At 34.9% G+C, this 16,640-nt stretch overlaps 2 protein-coding genes across 5 annotated transcripts; one reads left to right on the forward strand and one right to left on the reverse strand.

Annotated features, from left to right (window-relative positions):
• Nucleotides 1-11,525: 11,525 nt before the first annotated feature.
• Rap2l (Ras-associated protein 2-like) lies at nucleotides 11,526-12,935 on the reverse strand. Its single transcript, XM_064072261.1, has one exon. The coding sequence runs from the start codon at nucleotides 12,700-12,702 to the stop codon at nucleotides 12,157-12,159; it is 546 nt and encodes a 181-aa protein (XP_063928331.1). The 5' UTR covers nucleotides 12,703-12,935; the 3' UTR covers nucleotides 11,526-12,156.
• A 491-nt stretch (nucleotides 12,936-13,426) lies between these two features.
• Nucleotides 13,427-16,550, forward strand: LOC135141288 (phospholipid scramblase 2). Of its 4 annotated transcripts, none has more exons than XM_064072257.1 (7): nucleotides 13,427-13,686; nucleotides 13,890-13,944; nucleotides 13,992-14,231; nucleotides 15,202-15,309; nucleotides 15,364-15,581; nucleotides 15,648-15,974; nucleotides 16,027-16,550. In XM_064072257.1, exons 2-7 carry the CDS (start codon nucleotides 13,890-13,892, stop codon nucleotides 16,084-16,086), a joined length of 1,008 nt encoding a protein of 335 aa, XP_063928327.1. In that variant the 5' UTR covers nucleotides 13,427-13,686; the 3' UTR covers nucleotides 16,087-16,550. The 4 variants fall into 4 exon arrangements, with proteins under 4 accessions (XP_063928327.1, XP_063928328.1, XP_063928330.1 ...); XM_064072258.1 differs by having other exon boundaries at nucleotides 13,429-13,686; nucleotides 14,016-14,231; XM_064072260.1 differs by lacking the exons at nucleotides 13,427-13,686; nucleotides 13,890-13,944; nucleotides 13,992-14,231 and adding an exon at nucleotides 14,359-14,693.
• Nucleotides 16,551-16,640: the final 90 nt, after the last annotated feature.

Raw genomic sequence — 16,640 nt, forward strand, 5'->3', positions numbered from 1 at the left:
AAATCCAATACTGTCACGTCTAGACTGCCAAATGCAACCTTGGATGGCAGGCAAAATCAATCAAAACTGAAAACTACCTGCTATTGAATACTTGCTCAACGTCTTTTCTAGCGTCTTGTCGACGAAATGAGCTTTCACCGCTTTTATAATCAAGCGGAACCTGATTGTCACTCAGTTTCCTTTAATAATCTCCGTGCAGCTTGTAAACAGATGGACTGGAGCCTCTCTAACGCCGGTAGTAACCCTTCTGCTTGACATACCCTTTAATTAACCTTATCAAGCTCTGGTCGATATTGAACATCGTCGAAATGTTGTTCTATAATAATCAGACCTATAATATTCGCTCACATGGTACAAGTCCACTAAATTAATACACTTGAGGGAATTCACAAGAATGGACCTCAGACGTTGATTATATATTTATGTTAATTATGGTGCTTCACCCTAGCGCCAGTATCGACCTCAGCTACCACAAAAATTACTCCGGACAAATACCGTATTTTCCGAGCGGAATATTTTTATAACGTTTCAAATATTTATTTATTAGGGGCGATTATTAATTTCACGAGTGTCCCACTTCCAATTGTTTACATTTTTCTCAACCCACGTGACGTGACAATTTGACACTACACCGTCACGTGGACATCCAAAGCCGTCTCGACGACATTTATCTTCTTTACGTCATATAAATATTCTAGTTGCTCATTTTCTCATTAAAAACCTGTTTTTAAGTAATGAGGTACGCCTGTTTCATTAAGAGCTTTTATATAATGTAAGTATTTTTGCGAAATTTGCTCAAACAAAAAGTAACCAATTAAATATTTCCTTTGTATCAAAACTTCAAAGCGTTTTATTCATGATCATTATAATACAGAAACATATTCGGATAATAAGACGAACTTCTACATCAAGAGCAAACTTTTAACTAACGTCAATATTTCGTTTTATAGAGAGTAATTACGTATTCAAGGAATTAGCATCCGTAATAGCAATATTTTTCATAAAATTCTGTTAGGGCCTGAATATTTGCACTTTTAATGTGAAGATATTATGTATTTGAAATGTTTGCGCCACCGCTGGGAACCATATGTGGCGAATTTTTAGTAGCACATTAAATCTGTGAAATTAAAAAATGAAAACGAGTCAAACATTAATAATCGCAAACATTAATAATCGTACAATTTTCTAACCAAAGGGTGATAAAAAACATGATCAAAGACACCTATGGATTTTTATATAAGTATGTCTTTGATCGTTGCAAATAATCTGCTGTCTCGTTGGAGATTATTTTTGCCACTTGTCATTTACCAGAATGAGTTGAAAGTATTCTTCCACTTATCGACTGGGGTTTTAGAATTTCCTGCGCCAATTAAAATAAATATTTTCATAGAAGCATTATATGTATCAGAACTTAACCACTAATTTAAAGTAGAATCGTGCTTAGTGCCTTGTGCAACCAAAATTTATAATCAGTTTGATTGCGGTGTCTTTATGTCATACCTTCATTAAAACACCTCTATGGAAATTATACAAACCAAGCATAAAATGAATAAGTCCACTAATGACTAACCTGAATATTTTTTGCATATATTATAGCATTGTTATATTATAAACCGGATGCTTTATAGATGTTTGTTCGAGATTATCAACAATAATCGATAACACAAATCCTACGGGTCGCTGAAGGTGTGAAGTCAGTTTTTAAGTTCTTTGTCATTAAGTCATTTAACGTTTTACGCGTTGTAGAAAACAGATTACACAGTTCCATCAGTCTCTCTGTCTATCTACTGATACAAAAATACAAAAGAAAATGAAAATTAGATACATAACCTAACCTAACCTAACCAAAATGTCAAAATTTCTTTATTCATTAATAAAGAAAAAAAAAAACTAACGTTACATACTGAATAAATAAAACTGTCTGTGGTCTGTCCATTAACGCCTGCCTTCTCTACCATCTCCTACAATCACACCGATCGAAGTGTACGAATTCGTGAATCTGGAGGAAAATGCAAAGCACCAGTTTCACCGGAGATACCTACTCTTATTACATTTACTAGAACTGGAATCTGAGGTAGAACTGTATTACCCACAGTGATAGTTACTGCTGCTGCAGCATGACTTCGTTGCACTGTGAAAGAGAGAAGAATTAAAATTTATTATTAACATTATCTCGCTTACCTTCGAAGTTTTAGCAGGTTTCTCAGTTTTGTTCCACAAGGACCACTACTCATGCTAGTAACTTTGGTTATTTTGACGGTTACAGGACAGCTGGACCAAAATGTACAACTAGGTGTCTAAACCACGACGGACCACTACATGGTTTTTGTTTGAAAAAAGTACCTCGCAAAGCATGCAATGCGTATGTTCCAAGTGCGTTATGCTCACAACAAAATTTTGAGATGCAGACGCAACTGTATTTCTCAAACAAAAATTGTCATATTAGTTAGTTAGTTACTGTATTAGGAGTGACATTTTAACACAGCCAGATTACCTAATTTAACAAATATAAACTAGTGTGAGCTTTTTATATATTTTTTCAAACCCATTATTATGAGACATCTGTTTGAGTTGATCTTATACCTACAACCAATACTACAAACAATCGTTATGTAACCCTATCTCTGTATACATCATTATCGACTTAAGAATAAACCGGAAAGTAGTGAAGTTTCAATAGTTCGAGAAGCCGGAGGGGCAAAAATCTGGACTACTGTACCGACAACACGCAAACACTATATTAAATTTTTCAAATTACCAGTAAATTACAAAGTACTGCAACCGAAGTCTTCAACACCTGTTCGCTGTCTACAAGCACCTAGCAGAGATAATGCTAAGCAAACTTAAAACATTTGAATATTGGCACGCATTATTGCTGTAGCAAGTAGCTGTTTGTCCAAACAATTTTACATTTAAAGTTGACTGTGGTATTTTAAGTTCAGTTCAACGAATGAACACAATTGATATCAACACCAAATTTTTAACAAAGTTGCACCATTTTTTGTTCAAATATTGGTAACTATGATTAAGTAAATTTGATAACCATGTGACTTTGTTAGTAATTTTGGATTTTCGATATTTTCAATTCCACTGATAAAAGGGTCATGCGAATGCGGTATGCTTGAGTTCGTCTTAACAAAATTTTGGCCAAGACTTTTTGCATATATGGGCCCATGTTTAATACTTTTACTGCCATATTGTTTCCCGAAAAACCCAGATAAGATAACAAGTTTTGCGAAAATGTGATCACTTAATCACAGGTTGTCTTAATGTATTATGTTGATAAGAAATACTCATTTTGATACACTGCCCGTTTAAGTTGTATTACACTCAGCAATCACTGTCGGTTAAAATTCCCTGTAGTGATTGCTTTTAAACAAGTTTTCTTAGTACAATTACCGCACACAGGTATTTCGTTAATTATCGTCCAAAGTGGCAAGAAAAAATTCTTTGCTGACTAATAATTATAAAGACAATGAATGACAAACTACTGTCGTTCTAGGTAATTTGTGCGTGCAATTATCAACTTTTAGCATTGTTGGTCAAGTAAATATTTGACTATGTCGGAAACACTTTTTGTGTTGCTGAGGTTTCACCAAGCGTTATGATTTATTTTTAAACAAACTATTTTTGAAAAATAATAAATTTCGGTGTTCAACGTGTATAAATAGCGACAATAAAACTTTTGCTGAATCATACAAAATGTTGCCGTGGATCAGTCGGCGGATGGTAATTGTTGCCTAAAGCCACAACAAATCACTAAAATACAAGTAGCGGTTCCTTTTTGCTACGGTAAAACGTGAATAACTAAAGACATTTTTTCACCACGTTAACGCAAGTATAAAATTAGTCATACCGTATTATCAATAATGGCGCCGTTGCTTTTTATTTTCATTTAAGGAAACACAATATACGTGAACACGCAACGTAATTCAAGAATTAGTTATCGAGAAGCACAATTTAAAACGTCACTTTGGCAGTGTAAACTTGGTCACGTGTACCTGCGCTTTACTTCAGATTTGTCAATCTGTCGCCACAATCGCAACTGACGTGTATTAAACATAACTTAATTCGGCCATAAATTAATTATATTGATCGCACATGTCAGTTGTGACAGTCAGTGATGTTACTTTTCTAATTATTAGGTTAGAACCGACATAATCAACAGGTGTTGCTAACATATATTTGGTTTTGACTATATTCTAAGTGGCGTTGACGCTATCATTTGCTAAATTGTGAATGACTTCCTGGTACTAGATTTAAAAAAAAAATGGTCACTATGATACTTTGATGACAGTTCAACAGCCCAGTTTTATCGGTCAGATCATTTCAATTACATCTGAATTGGATAATCATCGGAATAAAAGGTATCACCGTGCTGAATTTGTTCAATAACAAACGGAAGTTAGCCGACCTTACCCTACTAAACAACATTCACGAATCTAAAAACAGTTATGCGTGCTCAACTCTCCGTAACGTCGAGCGCATTTTCATTTAAATTGCACACTATCTAAAAACAAATGGGAAATGGTGCCATTATAATACCATCAGGGAAAAATCGTTCAATTATGAATACGAAGGAATATTTATTAACCAAACTTAGATGAATTAAGAACCCAAGATACGTTGAGACGCGTACAAAAGATTTCATGTTTGGATGATTTTCCTCTTTGCATGATGAATCCAAAACATCATTCCTTTGTAGTTATTATTTTCCCTTTAATCCGCATACATTTATTTCAAAGAGAAAACATTCAAAATAAACTTCTTTGTGGTGTTTTCCTTTTTACGCTTTCCTAAGAAAAGAAAAACAGGAAAATATATATGGAACAAACAGAAGTTACGCAATGGAACAAATCTGGAGGCTAACGGTACTACCAGCGCATGAAGCATACGTCGCTACAAAAAATAAGATAACAAATAAAAAACATAAACACTGTGCACAAAAACAAAACAACGGTTTATATCTGCTAATGTTGGAAAAGTAATTTCATTACTTTGGAACGTCAATCTTGATTGAAAATATTTTAGCCAGGCGCTTTTAAAAACCCAATCCAACAAAACAGCACGAATTTATTTATATCAAACGGTCGATAATAATCTCATTTATAATTTCAGTCAAATCGCGCTCGCAAAGCACCACATAATTGAGAGAAAAAACATTCTTTCTTATTTTTAAAGCCGTGAATCCATACCCAGGACGCAGGGGCTAAAAGATTCAGACACGTGTTGCGGATTTACTGTGATCGACGTATTTTTTCCTTCGTGCAACTTTCTTATGTCACTTGTCAAAATTAAGGAGTTGTAATTTTTCTATTGACGTGCGATATTGTTGTCTAACCCGACGTTATGTATCGACAACTGGAAGTAAACCACATATGAACACGGTACGTAACGCTATTGTTTTTTCACAGACGACCGGATTGCTTTTTATTCAGTATTGTTTGATTTAAGGGTCAAATATGGCTGTAATTGACAGAAAAGGTATTAAAGTCGTTGCTTTTTTATGGACATTGTTAAATACAATAAAAATCTGTAACAATCATAATACATAATATATGCCACATAACAATAGGTACCTGTTCAACGACTTAATTATTTCCCCAACACGGTGAAATTATCGGGCGTAAATGAAAACCCTGTACTTAGCTCAGAATGATGCAATATTTGTTTTGTAAAATTCTAAAATTAAAAGCGAGTTATTTATACACAAACACGTTTCACTTAATTACTTAACAAATTTATAGTTCCGACTTCCGGAGATCGAAAAGATGATCGTCACAAATTTTTTATAACAGGATATATAGTTACAATGAAGACAATGTGATTGCATTGTTCTTTGGAACTTCGAAACAGAACTCCATAAAATTAAAAAGGTTTGTCTCTTCCACTGAATAAAGCTAATACGGTTAAAACTTTTATTACTCTGTGCTATTCGATACTTGCCGACGGACAACTACCATACGCTTCAATTAATTTAGTATACTTAGCTTACGTTGTGAATACACATATATACTACAATTGATATTTTTCGTTTATGGATCCTGTTTGACAGAGATGAGAATAGGATGAACACAAATGTGGATATAGCGGTTAGCAGTATAAGTAAAAGTCGGGGGAGTTTCAATAAAGTCAACAGAAACAAAGACGAAGGAAAGTGCACACAAGAAGAGAGTATTGTTTCTGAAAATAAACCCTAAGTTGTGGATGGTTATATTTGCACAAGTGGGAAATAAAGAAGATTGTAGGAAATACTACGACTTGTAGTATTGGTCGTAAAACATTTCATAAAATTGGTATTTGCCAATAATATTTCGCGTGATCATTAACGGTGGCAGAGTGGCTGTAAGCAACACATAATCAATATCTTCGCGGTATACATCAGTCGAACGAAACCAAATTGTGGGAATAAAGGAATTGGGAGAGCAATTCTTGCCACAATATTTATGGCTTACACATTCTCACTGCAATTTAAAAACTCAAAGCAATTTACTTTTTATTATTATTATAAAATATGAGCAATTAAAAGTGGACTCGCCGCAGTCTACACAACTATATCGTCCATAGGATGACGTCACACGTATCGAAGGTTATGACAAGAACTTGTCATATTGGTAGTTTTAGGTTTTTATATTACACACCGTTGCATAGACGGGAGAAGGCATTAAAGTATTCGTATTAATATTATTTCCCTGTCTCCACTGGAAAACTTCAAATCTCTAACTGAATGTCACTTCAAGTAATTGACTGAAATTTAAATTTGTCCAAATTTGCCGCTCACTTTCGAACTGACGTGTGACGTCACTTTGACAGCTTAATTAGTTTGCTTTGATCTGACAATCGTTTATAGATACAGTATATATTCCAAGTACGATTTATGTTTGTTGGTTTTTATTTCATCTCCTACGCTTTAAGAGATCTTCAACGATTATCGACAAAGTGAAATTTGGTAAAGTTTGCCGGTCTCACATATTGTACTACGTTTTTAGAATAATAGGAAATTTTACTGCGGCGTAAAATCTCAGCGAAGACCGAAAGCTAGGAAATAAATTGCTAGATTGAAAATTTGCTGGGTAAACTTTTAAATGAAATAAGCATTGACATTGTTTTCTTTACATCTTTGTTATTATTATTTTAATTTGATTATGAATGTCCCGTTTCTTGATACTCACCTGTTTTCAGTTACAGATTGTGGATTTCTGGCGTAACATTACGCATGACATATGGGCACTAAAAGGTTTGGAAAAAAGAGCGTAATGGTGAAGATAGTAAAGGATTATTTATTACACTTTTAACTGAATAAAATAAGAAATAAAACCCGTGATTCATCTCCAAGCTATCCAAAGAATATAACATTTTGTGAGATAAATGCATATGTATGTAGAAAGTTTCAGCAAACTAAAAACCGATAAATAACCCGTTCGAACTTCATCTCTGAAAAGCACTTTTTAACTGTTTATCAATTTATTCGGGTTAAGCCAAAACTGATCATGTTATCCCTATTCTAAAGTTCACTCATTATAACTGCAAATGAAAGTTAATATCTCCCGGAATATTGCTTCGATGGAAGCATTATGATAATGGTTTTGAAGTACTGACTCCTCCCAATACGTCCATAATTGTATTACCAAGTCAAGTAACGTAATTATCTTGGAAAATAACTAAATTATCAATATCGAACGAGTTTTAACAGTCAACAAAGTTAGAACTGACGACTTTTTAATCTGTTTTCATGGATCAAAGTGAAGGAAGAATCAAATAGCTGCGTAATTCAATTAAAAAGCTTTTTGCGAGTATTATTTTAAAGTTTACATCTCTATTTGTCGTTTCCGGGAAAAACCAATTCACCTCGACCGTACTTTACGTTCAAAAATCTGAACAAAAAATACACCGTTGATTGAAATGTCAACGTAGCTTTCCTCGATATTAAATTCAGAACTGTATTTCGGGTAAACTTTGCTTAAGTTTTTATGTAAATAAAATTTTTATCAAAGCAATATTTTATATTTCTCCGTTACGTGTGGATATAATAACGTAAGTAAACAGTTTTTCGAGCAGTAATTTTCACTCGAACGCTTTGTTTGCTGTTTTTGTCTCTTAAATCATTTAGGGGGTTCTAAAAAATTAATCGTGTATTTGATTGAACGAACAGATTACCTCAATGAACGATTACAGCAAAAAGTACATTATTAATTCAACGTTGTAAATATTGTAACGCTTAAATCTTGACAGGGATTTTGTTTTTGTATAAAAAGTATAAACAAAACATATTTTTGTTACCATTCATCACTTCCATGTCAATTACTAATATGAGAAATCCTCGGAAGTCCTATCAGTTGGTAACTGACGCACGTTGCTGAAGTATTGATTTGAAGTTCTGTAAATATTTAGGGTGAAATTCTATCTTCTCTCCACAATATACGCTAAAAATTGATTTTTCTTTCTTAAGACGGAATTGCTAAAATGGAATAATGTAATCACAAACGAACAAATGAAGATTTTAGAGAGGAACTGCGCCGACTTCAATCTCGATCAGGAGGGATTTCATAAGTTAGAAAAAACCGAAATTTACGTTGGGTTCGTCGAGATATACATTTGTTTAGCGGTACCACGACCTACATTATTCCTTCTTTTGTAATAAAACACAATTATTCTTAAAGCTTATATTTTAGGAAAAGTCGAACGCTTTTGTAGCTTTTATTTTCACTGTTTCTTTGTTATATACCTACTATACTATTCATTTTATGGAAAATGACCTTCACCCTACCAACAAAAGTAAGAAAAGATTTCCCATGATAAAAGTTATTAGAAAGTCATTTGTGTATAAAATCATCTTTGCGGCAGCAAACTTTTTCTGAAATTAGTTCTATAGTACCAGGTACATATCCAGACATTGAAAAATGTCAGTAGTTTATACACTAAATTTATCAAACTATACCCTAAATGAGTTCCTGCTAACCAATTCAACCCCTCTAGTGAAGTTAAAATATTTTGTCGTAAACATCAACTCACTTAGATATGCACTGTCACGATAACGTCGAACAAAGGACGCAAGAACGCTGAGAAAAAATGTCCGTGTGTCCGTCCCTAAACCACATCGATGGTAAAAATGCCCAACGATAAGACAACAATTAAACAATCCGAAAGTACCGCCACAAGAACCACACAACTTCCTATTTAACAAAGTTTAAAAATAACAGCATGGAAGGAAGATAAGTTTGATACAACGCAAGGGTACTAAATTTGTGGCATTAACTTCTGTTTGATAACAGTTTGTCACTAGCATCCTTGCGCGTAGGAAAAACAAGGCAGATGTAAATGTAAGAAAACACCGGAACGGCTCAGTGGATTTCTCTACCCCTGAATTGAACCTCCTAAGGAAATGAGAATTTTAAATGACTTTTGCTACTAGTCTTCAGACCGCAATCCAATTCCTAAGTGGTTAAAATCTACTGCAAAATACACGTCTCAATCTCTGAAACCATGGAACATTTAGGAATCTCGTTACCAGGGTTGCAGATAAACATCTAAATGGACAGGTGCCAAGAAGTATTGATGTGCGTAAAACTTGCAAGTTATACTTCCAAGCCAATTTTACTTCGGGTGTAGAGGAAGACATCCGCTCCTATTGTATAAAAATTCAACTCTCAATTTTTACGCAGACTCGATCTCCCGGTACTTTAGGTATTTAGAAACGACGGGTAAACAAATAATCTCTAGATTTGATTGAGTGTAACGACAGTTTTATGAACCACTACTAAACAACTGTAATATTACAAGGACTAATGGGTTATTACAACAGCTGAAATAGTTCTCCAAAATTATGACTGCATATTTAAACGAAAATATTATAAGCGTTTTATCGGAAGAACTCGTTGTTAGATTATAAACTGATTAGATAATGTTCGTACTTGAGAATTCACAGAACTCGAAACTATTGCCGACATTTTAAAATTACTATTCAGACTTTATCGGAATCGTTAATGTTTTTATGAAGAGAAATTTCAACAATTTCTCGTGAATCCGTTCATTTGAAAATTCCATCGACGATTGAGTCATTGTGAGATGAATCTAAATATTTAATCGAATACTTAATCTTTGAAGTGTTGAATAAATAAGATGGAAAAGTCGATCCGATTCCATCCCTAAAAGCGTAAAATGAAATGTGTCTCCCAACAAAACTTTGGTGTATAAAATAACGGTTCGGGGTCTAAGATTACATCGTTATTGTTTTGTAAGCTTGATAATGTTTCATAATAAACAAGTGTGCTATATAAATTACACAAACTGACGCTGTCACTAGAATCAACACAGTATTTTATTAGAGGTTCGTGCAGTGATAGTGATTACAGCGCTAGAGGGGAAAAAATATTTTTTCAGAAAACTAGCTACCACTTTCATTACGGCTAATTTCCTAGTAAACTGTGGGCTTCACCTTTAAAATCACATCATTCAAGATTTACTCAGGATTTGAGGATTGTTAGTGATACATACTTTACGTAACGTCAGTTTATAGCTAAATATGCTAATACAACGTAATTTAGTGACTTAAGTATGTCTGATCGAAGATGAACGATAATTTCCAGTGTCCACCGATATGTCAATGCATCCTTTTCCGAGATTTTACATCATGTTAGACCTACTTACAATAAAAGATCTTAGTTAATTATCAAGTTCATGTTTGTGTATGTAGTACACCTGCACAAAAACAGTATTTCCGCTGACATGATTCATAATTTCTCTTCGTCAGACGCAAAGTCAGGTTTTCAATTCGCCGTCCTATTACGAGTCGGCTTCGCAATTTTTCCCAAGTGTCAAAAACAAAGTTTGCTCTTATTGAATTGAGAGAATGTAACACTATATCGGATTTTCTAGCGCGAATGAGCATTGAAAATTTGATACCGGCTTTGATCTAATAAAAGGCAATCGACACCTCTAATGTTGTGTTATAATTTAATTTATGCATAGAGTTCCTTTGACACTTGTTCGGTTCTAGCGCTACGATAAAAAGCTCGTTTTGAATATTTTAGAATAACGTTGCTCGCATATTTGTTAATTTTGATGATTCATACTTACCCAGATTCCGTAGTAGATGTATTGGTTGGGCGTAAATGGCGAATAAGTTCTGGCTAACCGACTTGACGATATGGTAATAGTAAATGCATTAGTCGGAGAAGTTGGGATTCTCAAATGAGTTTGGTAGTAAAACTAATCAGTTTAAATTTAGTAGTTGCTTATTTGAATGGATTGGGGTGTTGAAGCTTAGAATAAATATAGACAGTTGACGATAGAAAGCTTGTTTGAAACAGGTGGTCAAGCCAAGTCTCTTTTGCAGCTTATTAAATAGTGTGGCATGTTGAACGCTACCTACACAAGTCTGTTTTGAACCTGACGCTAAAATCGCACTGCGTGTTGCATATTAGTACAAAGTATTTTTTGTGGTAGGTGAGCAACACGTGCCGACGTCACTTCAGATGAGAGCGAGCTAGTGACACCTGCGAGTGTGACAGAAATAAAACAAGGTGTCCACTTAATTTTTTTTATTATACGTATATATCACAAATCGTATTTGGCTCTCAAATCGCACTCATTATCGCAACAATATTACTTAGTTCTACATGCATTCATCCCCAAGCACACATCACTTTTGATTGAAAAAAGTTTTTATGTTACAAACACAGATCTTTGATAAAATAATATTAGATTAAAGTATGTATGTACAATATGAGCTCATAATTATTACAGTACCATCAAAGATGAGATAAGTATGCATCATGATAAAGGCCCAGTAAATCATTTTTGATTAGGCCGATCATTAAACATCAACCATGTAAGACATTCGCAATTGTGTTTCTAGTTTCAGGCACTATCAAATGTAGATCTTATGGTAGATATGATTCGGTTTAAAAAACTCGTAAATAAAATATTTATGCATCGTTTACGTTGATTTTTGTTCAATGTATAAAAATATAGATATTGTGCATTTCTAAGCCAATATTCATCCATGACGTTAAGTATACTAGAAATGAGCATTATTTATAAATGTAAATTTATAATTGTCCACAGTGCTATAATGTAATTATTAGAGTTCACACAAGCGGAGTGTCGCCTGTTGTAACACATTGTTCCCATAAATTTAAAGAAATGAGGCCGCTATTAGAGCACTGTACAACAACAGTAACTTTTCTTTTCCTTTTCGGGGCTAAAGTTCATTTCGCGAACGATTTCGGCGAACACTTCGTTAACGTTGGTCTTGTTCTTAGCGCTCGCCTCGATGAAGGGGCAACCCCATTGCTGGGCTAAACTGTTGCCCTCACTAGTTTGGACCTCCCGCTGATGGTCCAGATCCACTTTGTTGGCTACGAGGAGAATTGGCACCCGCTCGGTGCCCTTCACCCTGGTGATGAGCTCCTTCATGGACCTGATATCCTGGAACGTCTGGTGGTTAGTCAAGCTGTAGACCACCACAAACCCTTGTCCGTTCTTGATATAAAGGTCGCGCATGCTGGCGAATTGTTCGGTTCCTGCGGTATCCAAGATTTCCAAAACACATGGGGAATTATCAACTTCGATTTCCTTCCGGTAGAAATCCTCAATCGTTGGGTCATATTTTTCCATAAAACATCCGGAAACAAACTGAACCGTCAATGCACTTTTCCCAACCCCACCCGATCCGAGAACCACAACTTTAAACTCACGCATTCTTACGATTTCAGTACTAATTACTTTTCCAACACGATGCCGAAGCACACAACACAATCACAACTGGATTGTTTGGGTTCACAATTATCACGTTTATCAGATTAGAGCAATCCATTTCAAAAAACAGTCAAGCACACTACGCCATCTTAGTGAACTGTTCATCTCGCAGTGTTTCTGTGCTAGACGTAAAGCCACGAGGAATGACTTCCACAGAGAGGGGACACAAAACACTAGCCTTCTTGCGCTTGCGTCAAAAACAATTGTCAAATATTTCCATATGCGACAACCACATCTCCATCTTTTCGTCAAAGTTGTAACTAAAAGCAGGCACCTCCTATTTAGTGGTTGAGACACAGGCTACGAGCGGACAGAAATATACATACATCACGCACGCAGTAATACTGCGTCTCATTACTGACACCGAGACATAAAAATAAAAGTAAAACCATATAACCCTGTTAAATAACCATAACTACTGACCACGTTTTTATGTGTTATACATGGCTCGTATTCACATCTGTTGCTAAATAAGCTATAAATTTGCGTAGTAATACCAATGAATAGCTTTTTTATGTATCTAATCATAATCAGTTTCCGTCGTTAGATACTACACTATGTCACAATAAACTTAAAGCATCATTTTATTTCTTGTTTGTGTTTGCCAAATAAAAATAAGAATTACTTCCACCGCTTGCAATTCCCGGGTTTTTAGCCGCGCCATCTATAATCGTAGAATAGTGTATTACCGAATTTTATCACGTATGTAGTATTTGCTCACGATTATTCATACTTTTTTTTTATAATCATCCACTGTGGTTACATACCATGGGCTGTCAGATAACTTGCAGGTACGAGTAAGGCCATGGTCGTACCAATGGTGACCCAATAGCCCAGTGACTCATACTTCTAGACAGGATTTTCTAAATTGAATACAAACAAAAATATCAGTTTTTGCTTCTCCTCCTGTTAGGATCATTCTAAAATGTATGTATTACAAAAAAGTGTGTTAACTTTTGCGAATAAGAGTGACGTAACAACTGCACCCATTTAGAAATGACAAAAAAAAAGATAGGATAAATATAGATGGTATGCTGAAATGATGATATCACGGTTTAGAGTGCAGATCAATATCTCTGAATGTGTTGTTTTTGCATAATATTTTAATAAATGTATGCTGTTTGTTGAAGATGTCCTATCCTCCTCCTGGTGGTCAACAACCTGGTTATCCTGCAGCTTACAATGGTAAGAACTATATTTAATGTGTTGCACAAGTGCTTAATGACTTGTAGGTCAATATCCCCCTGCTCCTCCAGGACAGGGTTACGGTACACCACCTCCTCCAGGATATGGACCACCCCCAGGTTACGGTCCTCCACCCCAAGGGTATCCTCAACCCCCTCCTGGACAATACCCTCCTCCAGGACAGTATCCACCTCCAGGTGGACAGTATCCACCACCAGGGCAATATCCACCTCCTGGGCCATATGGGCCTCCTCAACCTATTATAAATCAGCCTGGTGGTGCTCCAGGTAAGCAAACCATAAAAAAAACAAGATTAAGCTTGTATGTAGTAATACCATAAGTATATTGTTTAGTAATGATTATGATAAGATAATAAAACTGTTAGAAAGGACACAACATTAAGTAACTATATTAAAACCAAAGTAGTGTTTCAGTTGTTCTACATAAAATAAATGCACGCTGCATATCGTTAACAACAAACAGTGATAAGTGAAAATAGATCCAAAGACTACAAATATGAAGTGAATGATCTGTGTTGATTATGATAAAAAGTGTTTGTTTGTCTTCACTGAACAGATAAAAATAAGGAACAATAATGGGTCAGTTTTAACCATGCCTGAACTAAGAACACATTTAAAATTTAAAGCAATTCCGCGAGTTTTGTATAAAAAGTTTGGGAAATTCTTTAAAATAAAAAAATCTCCAAAAAATAAGGGTTACCATAGATTTCTCTCAGAGAGCGAACAGAGGCAAGTATCACTGCACACTTGTTTACGTTGATGTTATTGTGTTTGCAAAACTTTACTAAACTTTATTAAACTATGAACACTCTTATCAAACAATTTCGTTTGTTTACAAAATTATGCAAGTACTGTGACATAGTTATACCCATTATCAGTCCCTTCATTAACACTGACTTTGTTCCAAACGTGTCTAAATTCTCTCTAAAACAAGATGGATTATAGTAAGTACGTCAGTTACTTGTTAAATATGAAATTAGCAATAACCACATTCTATGAATGAAACCGTTAAGTCGGCTGTCAATATTGACACTGTAAATTAATGTTGGTATATGCATACCAGAAAACGGAAATATGTCAATATTTCACTGTCAAAGTCCCAAAATATGAGATGTTAATGTAAATTTTTGATAATTTGACACACTTTTGTAAACTTTGGAACATCTACATAATCACGCTAAGTCAAGGTTATAACGGGCGTTAACAAATCGAGAATTACATTTTCTTTTACAAATAGGTGGTTGGATGAATATGCCGCAAGGACAAGTCAACTGCCCACCAGGATTGGAATACCTTACTATGATTGATCAATTGCTAGTCCACCAAAAAGTTGAGTTATTAGAAGGTATATTTCATACAGTAGACGTTTTATAATTCCACCAATCATAAATGTTTTTAGCTCTTACCGGATTCGAAACCAAAAATAAATTTACTGTGAAAAATAGCCTAGGCCAAAAAGTATATTATGCCGTGGAAGACTCTGATTGTTTAACTCGAAATTGTTGTGGGCCCATCCGACCTTTCGACATGAATATTTTAGATAATTATAAGAACGAAGTAATCCATCTTCATCGTCCATTAGCGTGTGATTCATGCTGTTTTCCGTGTTGTTTACAGGTACTTTACCAAATTCCAAATAGTATGACCATCAAAATGAGTCATTCGTAAATCGTCTCATTTCAGAGCATCGAAGTGTCGTCACCCCCCGGCACTATCGTAGGATCAGTTGAACAAGAATGGAGCATTTTCTGCCCTACCTTTGCCATCAAAAACCCAAGCGGTGAAACCGTATTAAGAATAGAAGGCCCCTTTTGTACTTTCAGCATCTGCGGCGACGTCGAATTTAAAATAATGTCAGCTGACGGGAACACTCAAGTTGGGAAAATCTCAAAACAGTGGTCTGGATTGATCCGAGAAATGTTCACTGATACCGACTACTTCGGGATTACTTTCCCGATGGATTTGGACGTGAGGATGAAAGCCGTGATGTTGGGAGCTTGCTTCTTAATTGTATGTTTTCACAAGTTGGGTGTACCTGTATTTACGAAATGATTTATTTCAGGATGCAATGTTCTTTGAAAAATCTAGGAACAAAGAAGGGGATTCTCCAGGAATGCTGTAGGTTTTTGCATTTACGTGATTTTAGAATCGCGGGCTTGAGTTCGTGGACCAATAAGAAGCCGTTCTTGTGACACGTGACCCACGAACTCGTCCCCGAGTTTCATGTTTTACTGTGTACTTCTATTCAAGTTTGTTAAGCACAATATTTTCTATTTGTTATATATTTATATTTATACAATGTGTGTCAAAATAACGAACGTACATGATGGCCTTTCATATTGTGAGATTACTTAGAAAAGTGGGTATTTTTGAGAGTTAATCTGCTATATTTCAATAAACACGAAACTTAATTAATATAGGACAAATAAATACGAATTTATATTATGATGTACGTGAATAATGCTTTTAACAGGGCCTTCCAGACTGTAACTCAATGCCAGTCATACTCTGAATATTGTTAGAAACTAACTTACTATATTTTTAAAGTGACTGTATAAACCAATATAAATATAATGTTACCATATACTGGAGTGTTATTTCTCTTTCTGATTTAATACATTGATTTAAAATGATGAACTGAAACATCCTATACATTTAAAGTCGAATTTAATTTTA

Source organism: Zophobas morio, unplaced genomic scaffold (genome assembly GCF_036711695.1).
Source record: "Zophobas morio isolate AGI-343-1 ecotype UQ-CSIRO unplaced genomic scaffold, CSIRO_AGI_Zmor_V1 ptg000044l, whole genome shotgun sequence".
Lineage (NCBI taxonomy): Eukaryota > Metazoa > Arthropoda > Insecta > Coleoptera > Tenebrionidae > Zophobas > Zophobas morio.

Excerpts from the sequence above, each read along its gene's own strand:
- Rap2l (XM_064072261.1), bottom strand. The coding sequence starts at position 12,702 with ATGCGTGAGTTTAAAGTTGTGGTTCTCGGATCGGGTGGGGTTGGGAAA.
- LOC135141288 (XM_064072257.1), top strand. The coding sequence starts at position 13,890 with ATGTCCTATCCTCCTCCTGGTGGTCAACAACCTGGTTATCCTGCAGCT. Across the intron at positions 15,310-15,363 it reads AAAAGTTGAGTTATTAGAAG|CTCTTACCGGATTCGAAACC; the intron begins GTATATTTCATA and ends AAATGTTTTTAG. Across the intron at positions 15,975-16,026 it reads TGGGAGCTTGCTTCTTAATT|GATGCAATGTTCTTTGAAAA; the intron begins GTATGTTTTCAC and ends GATTTATTTCAG.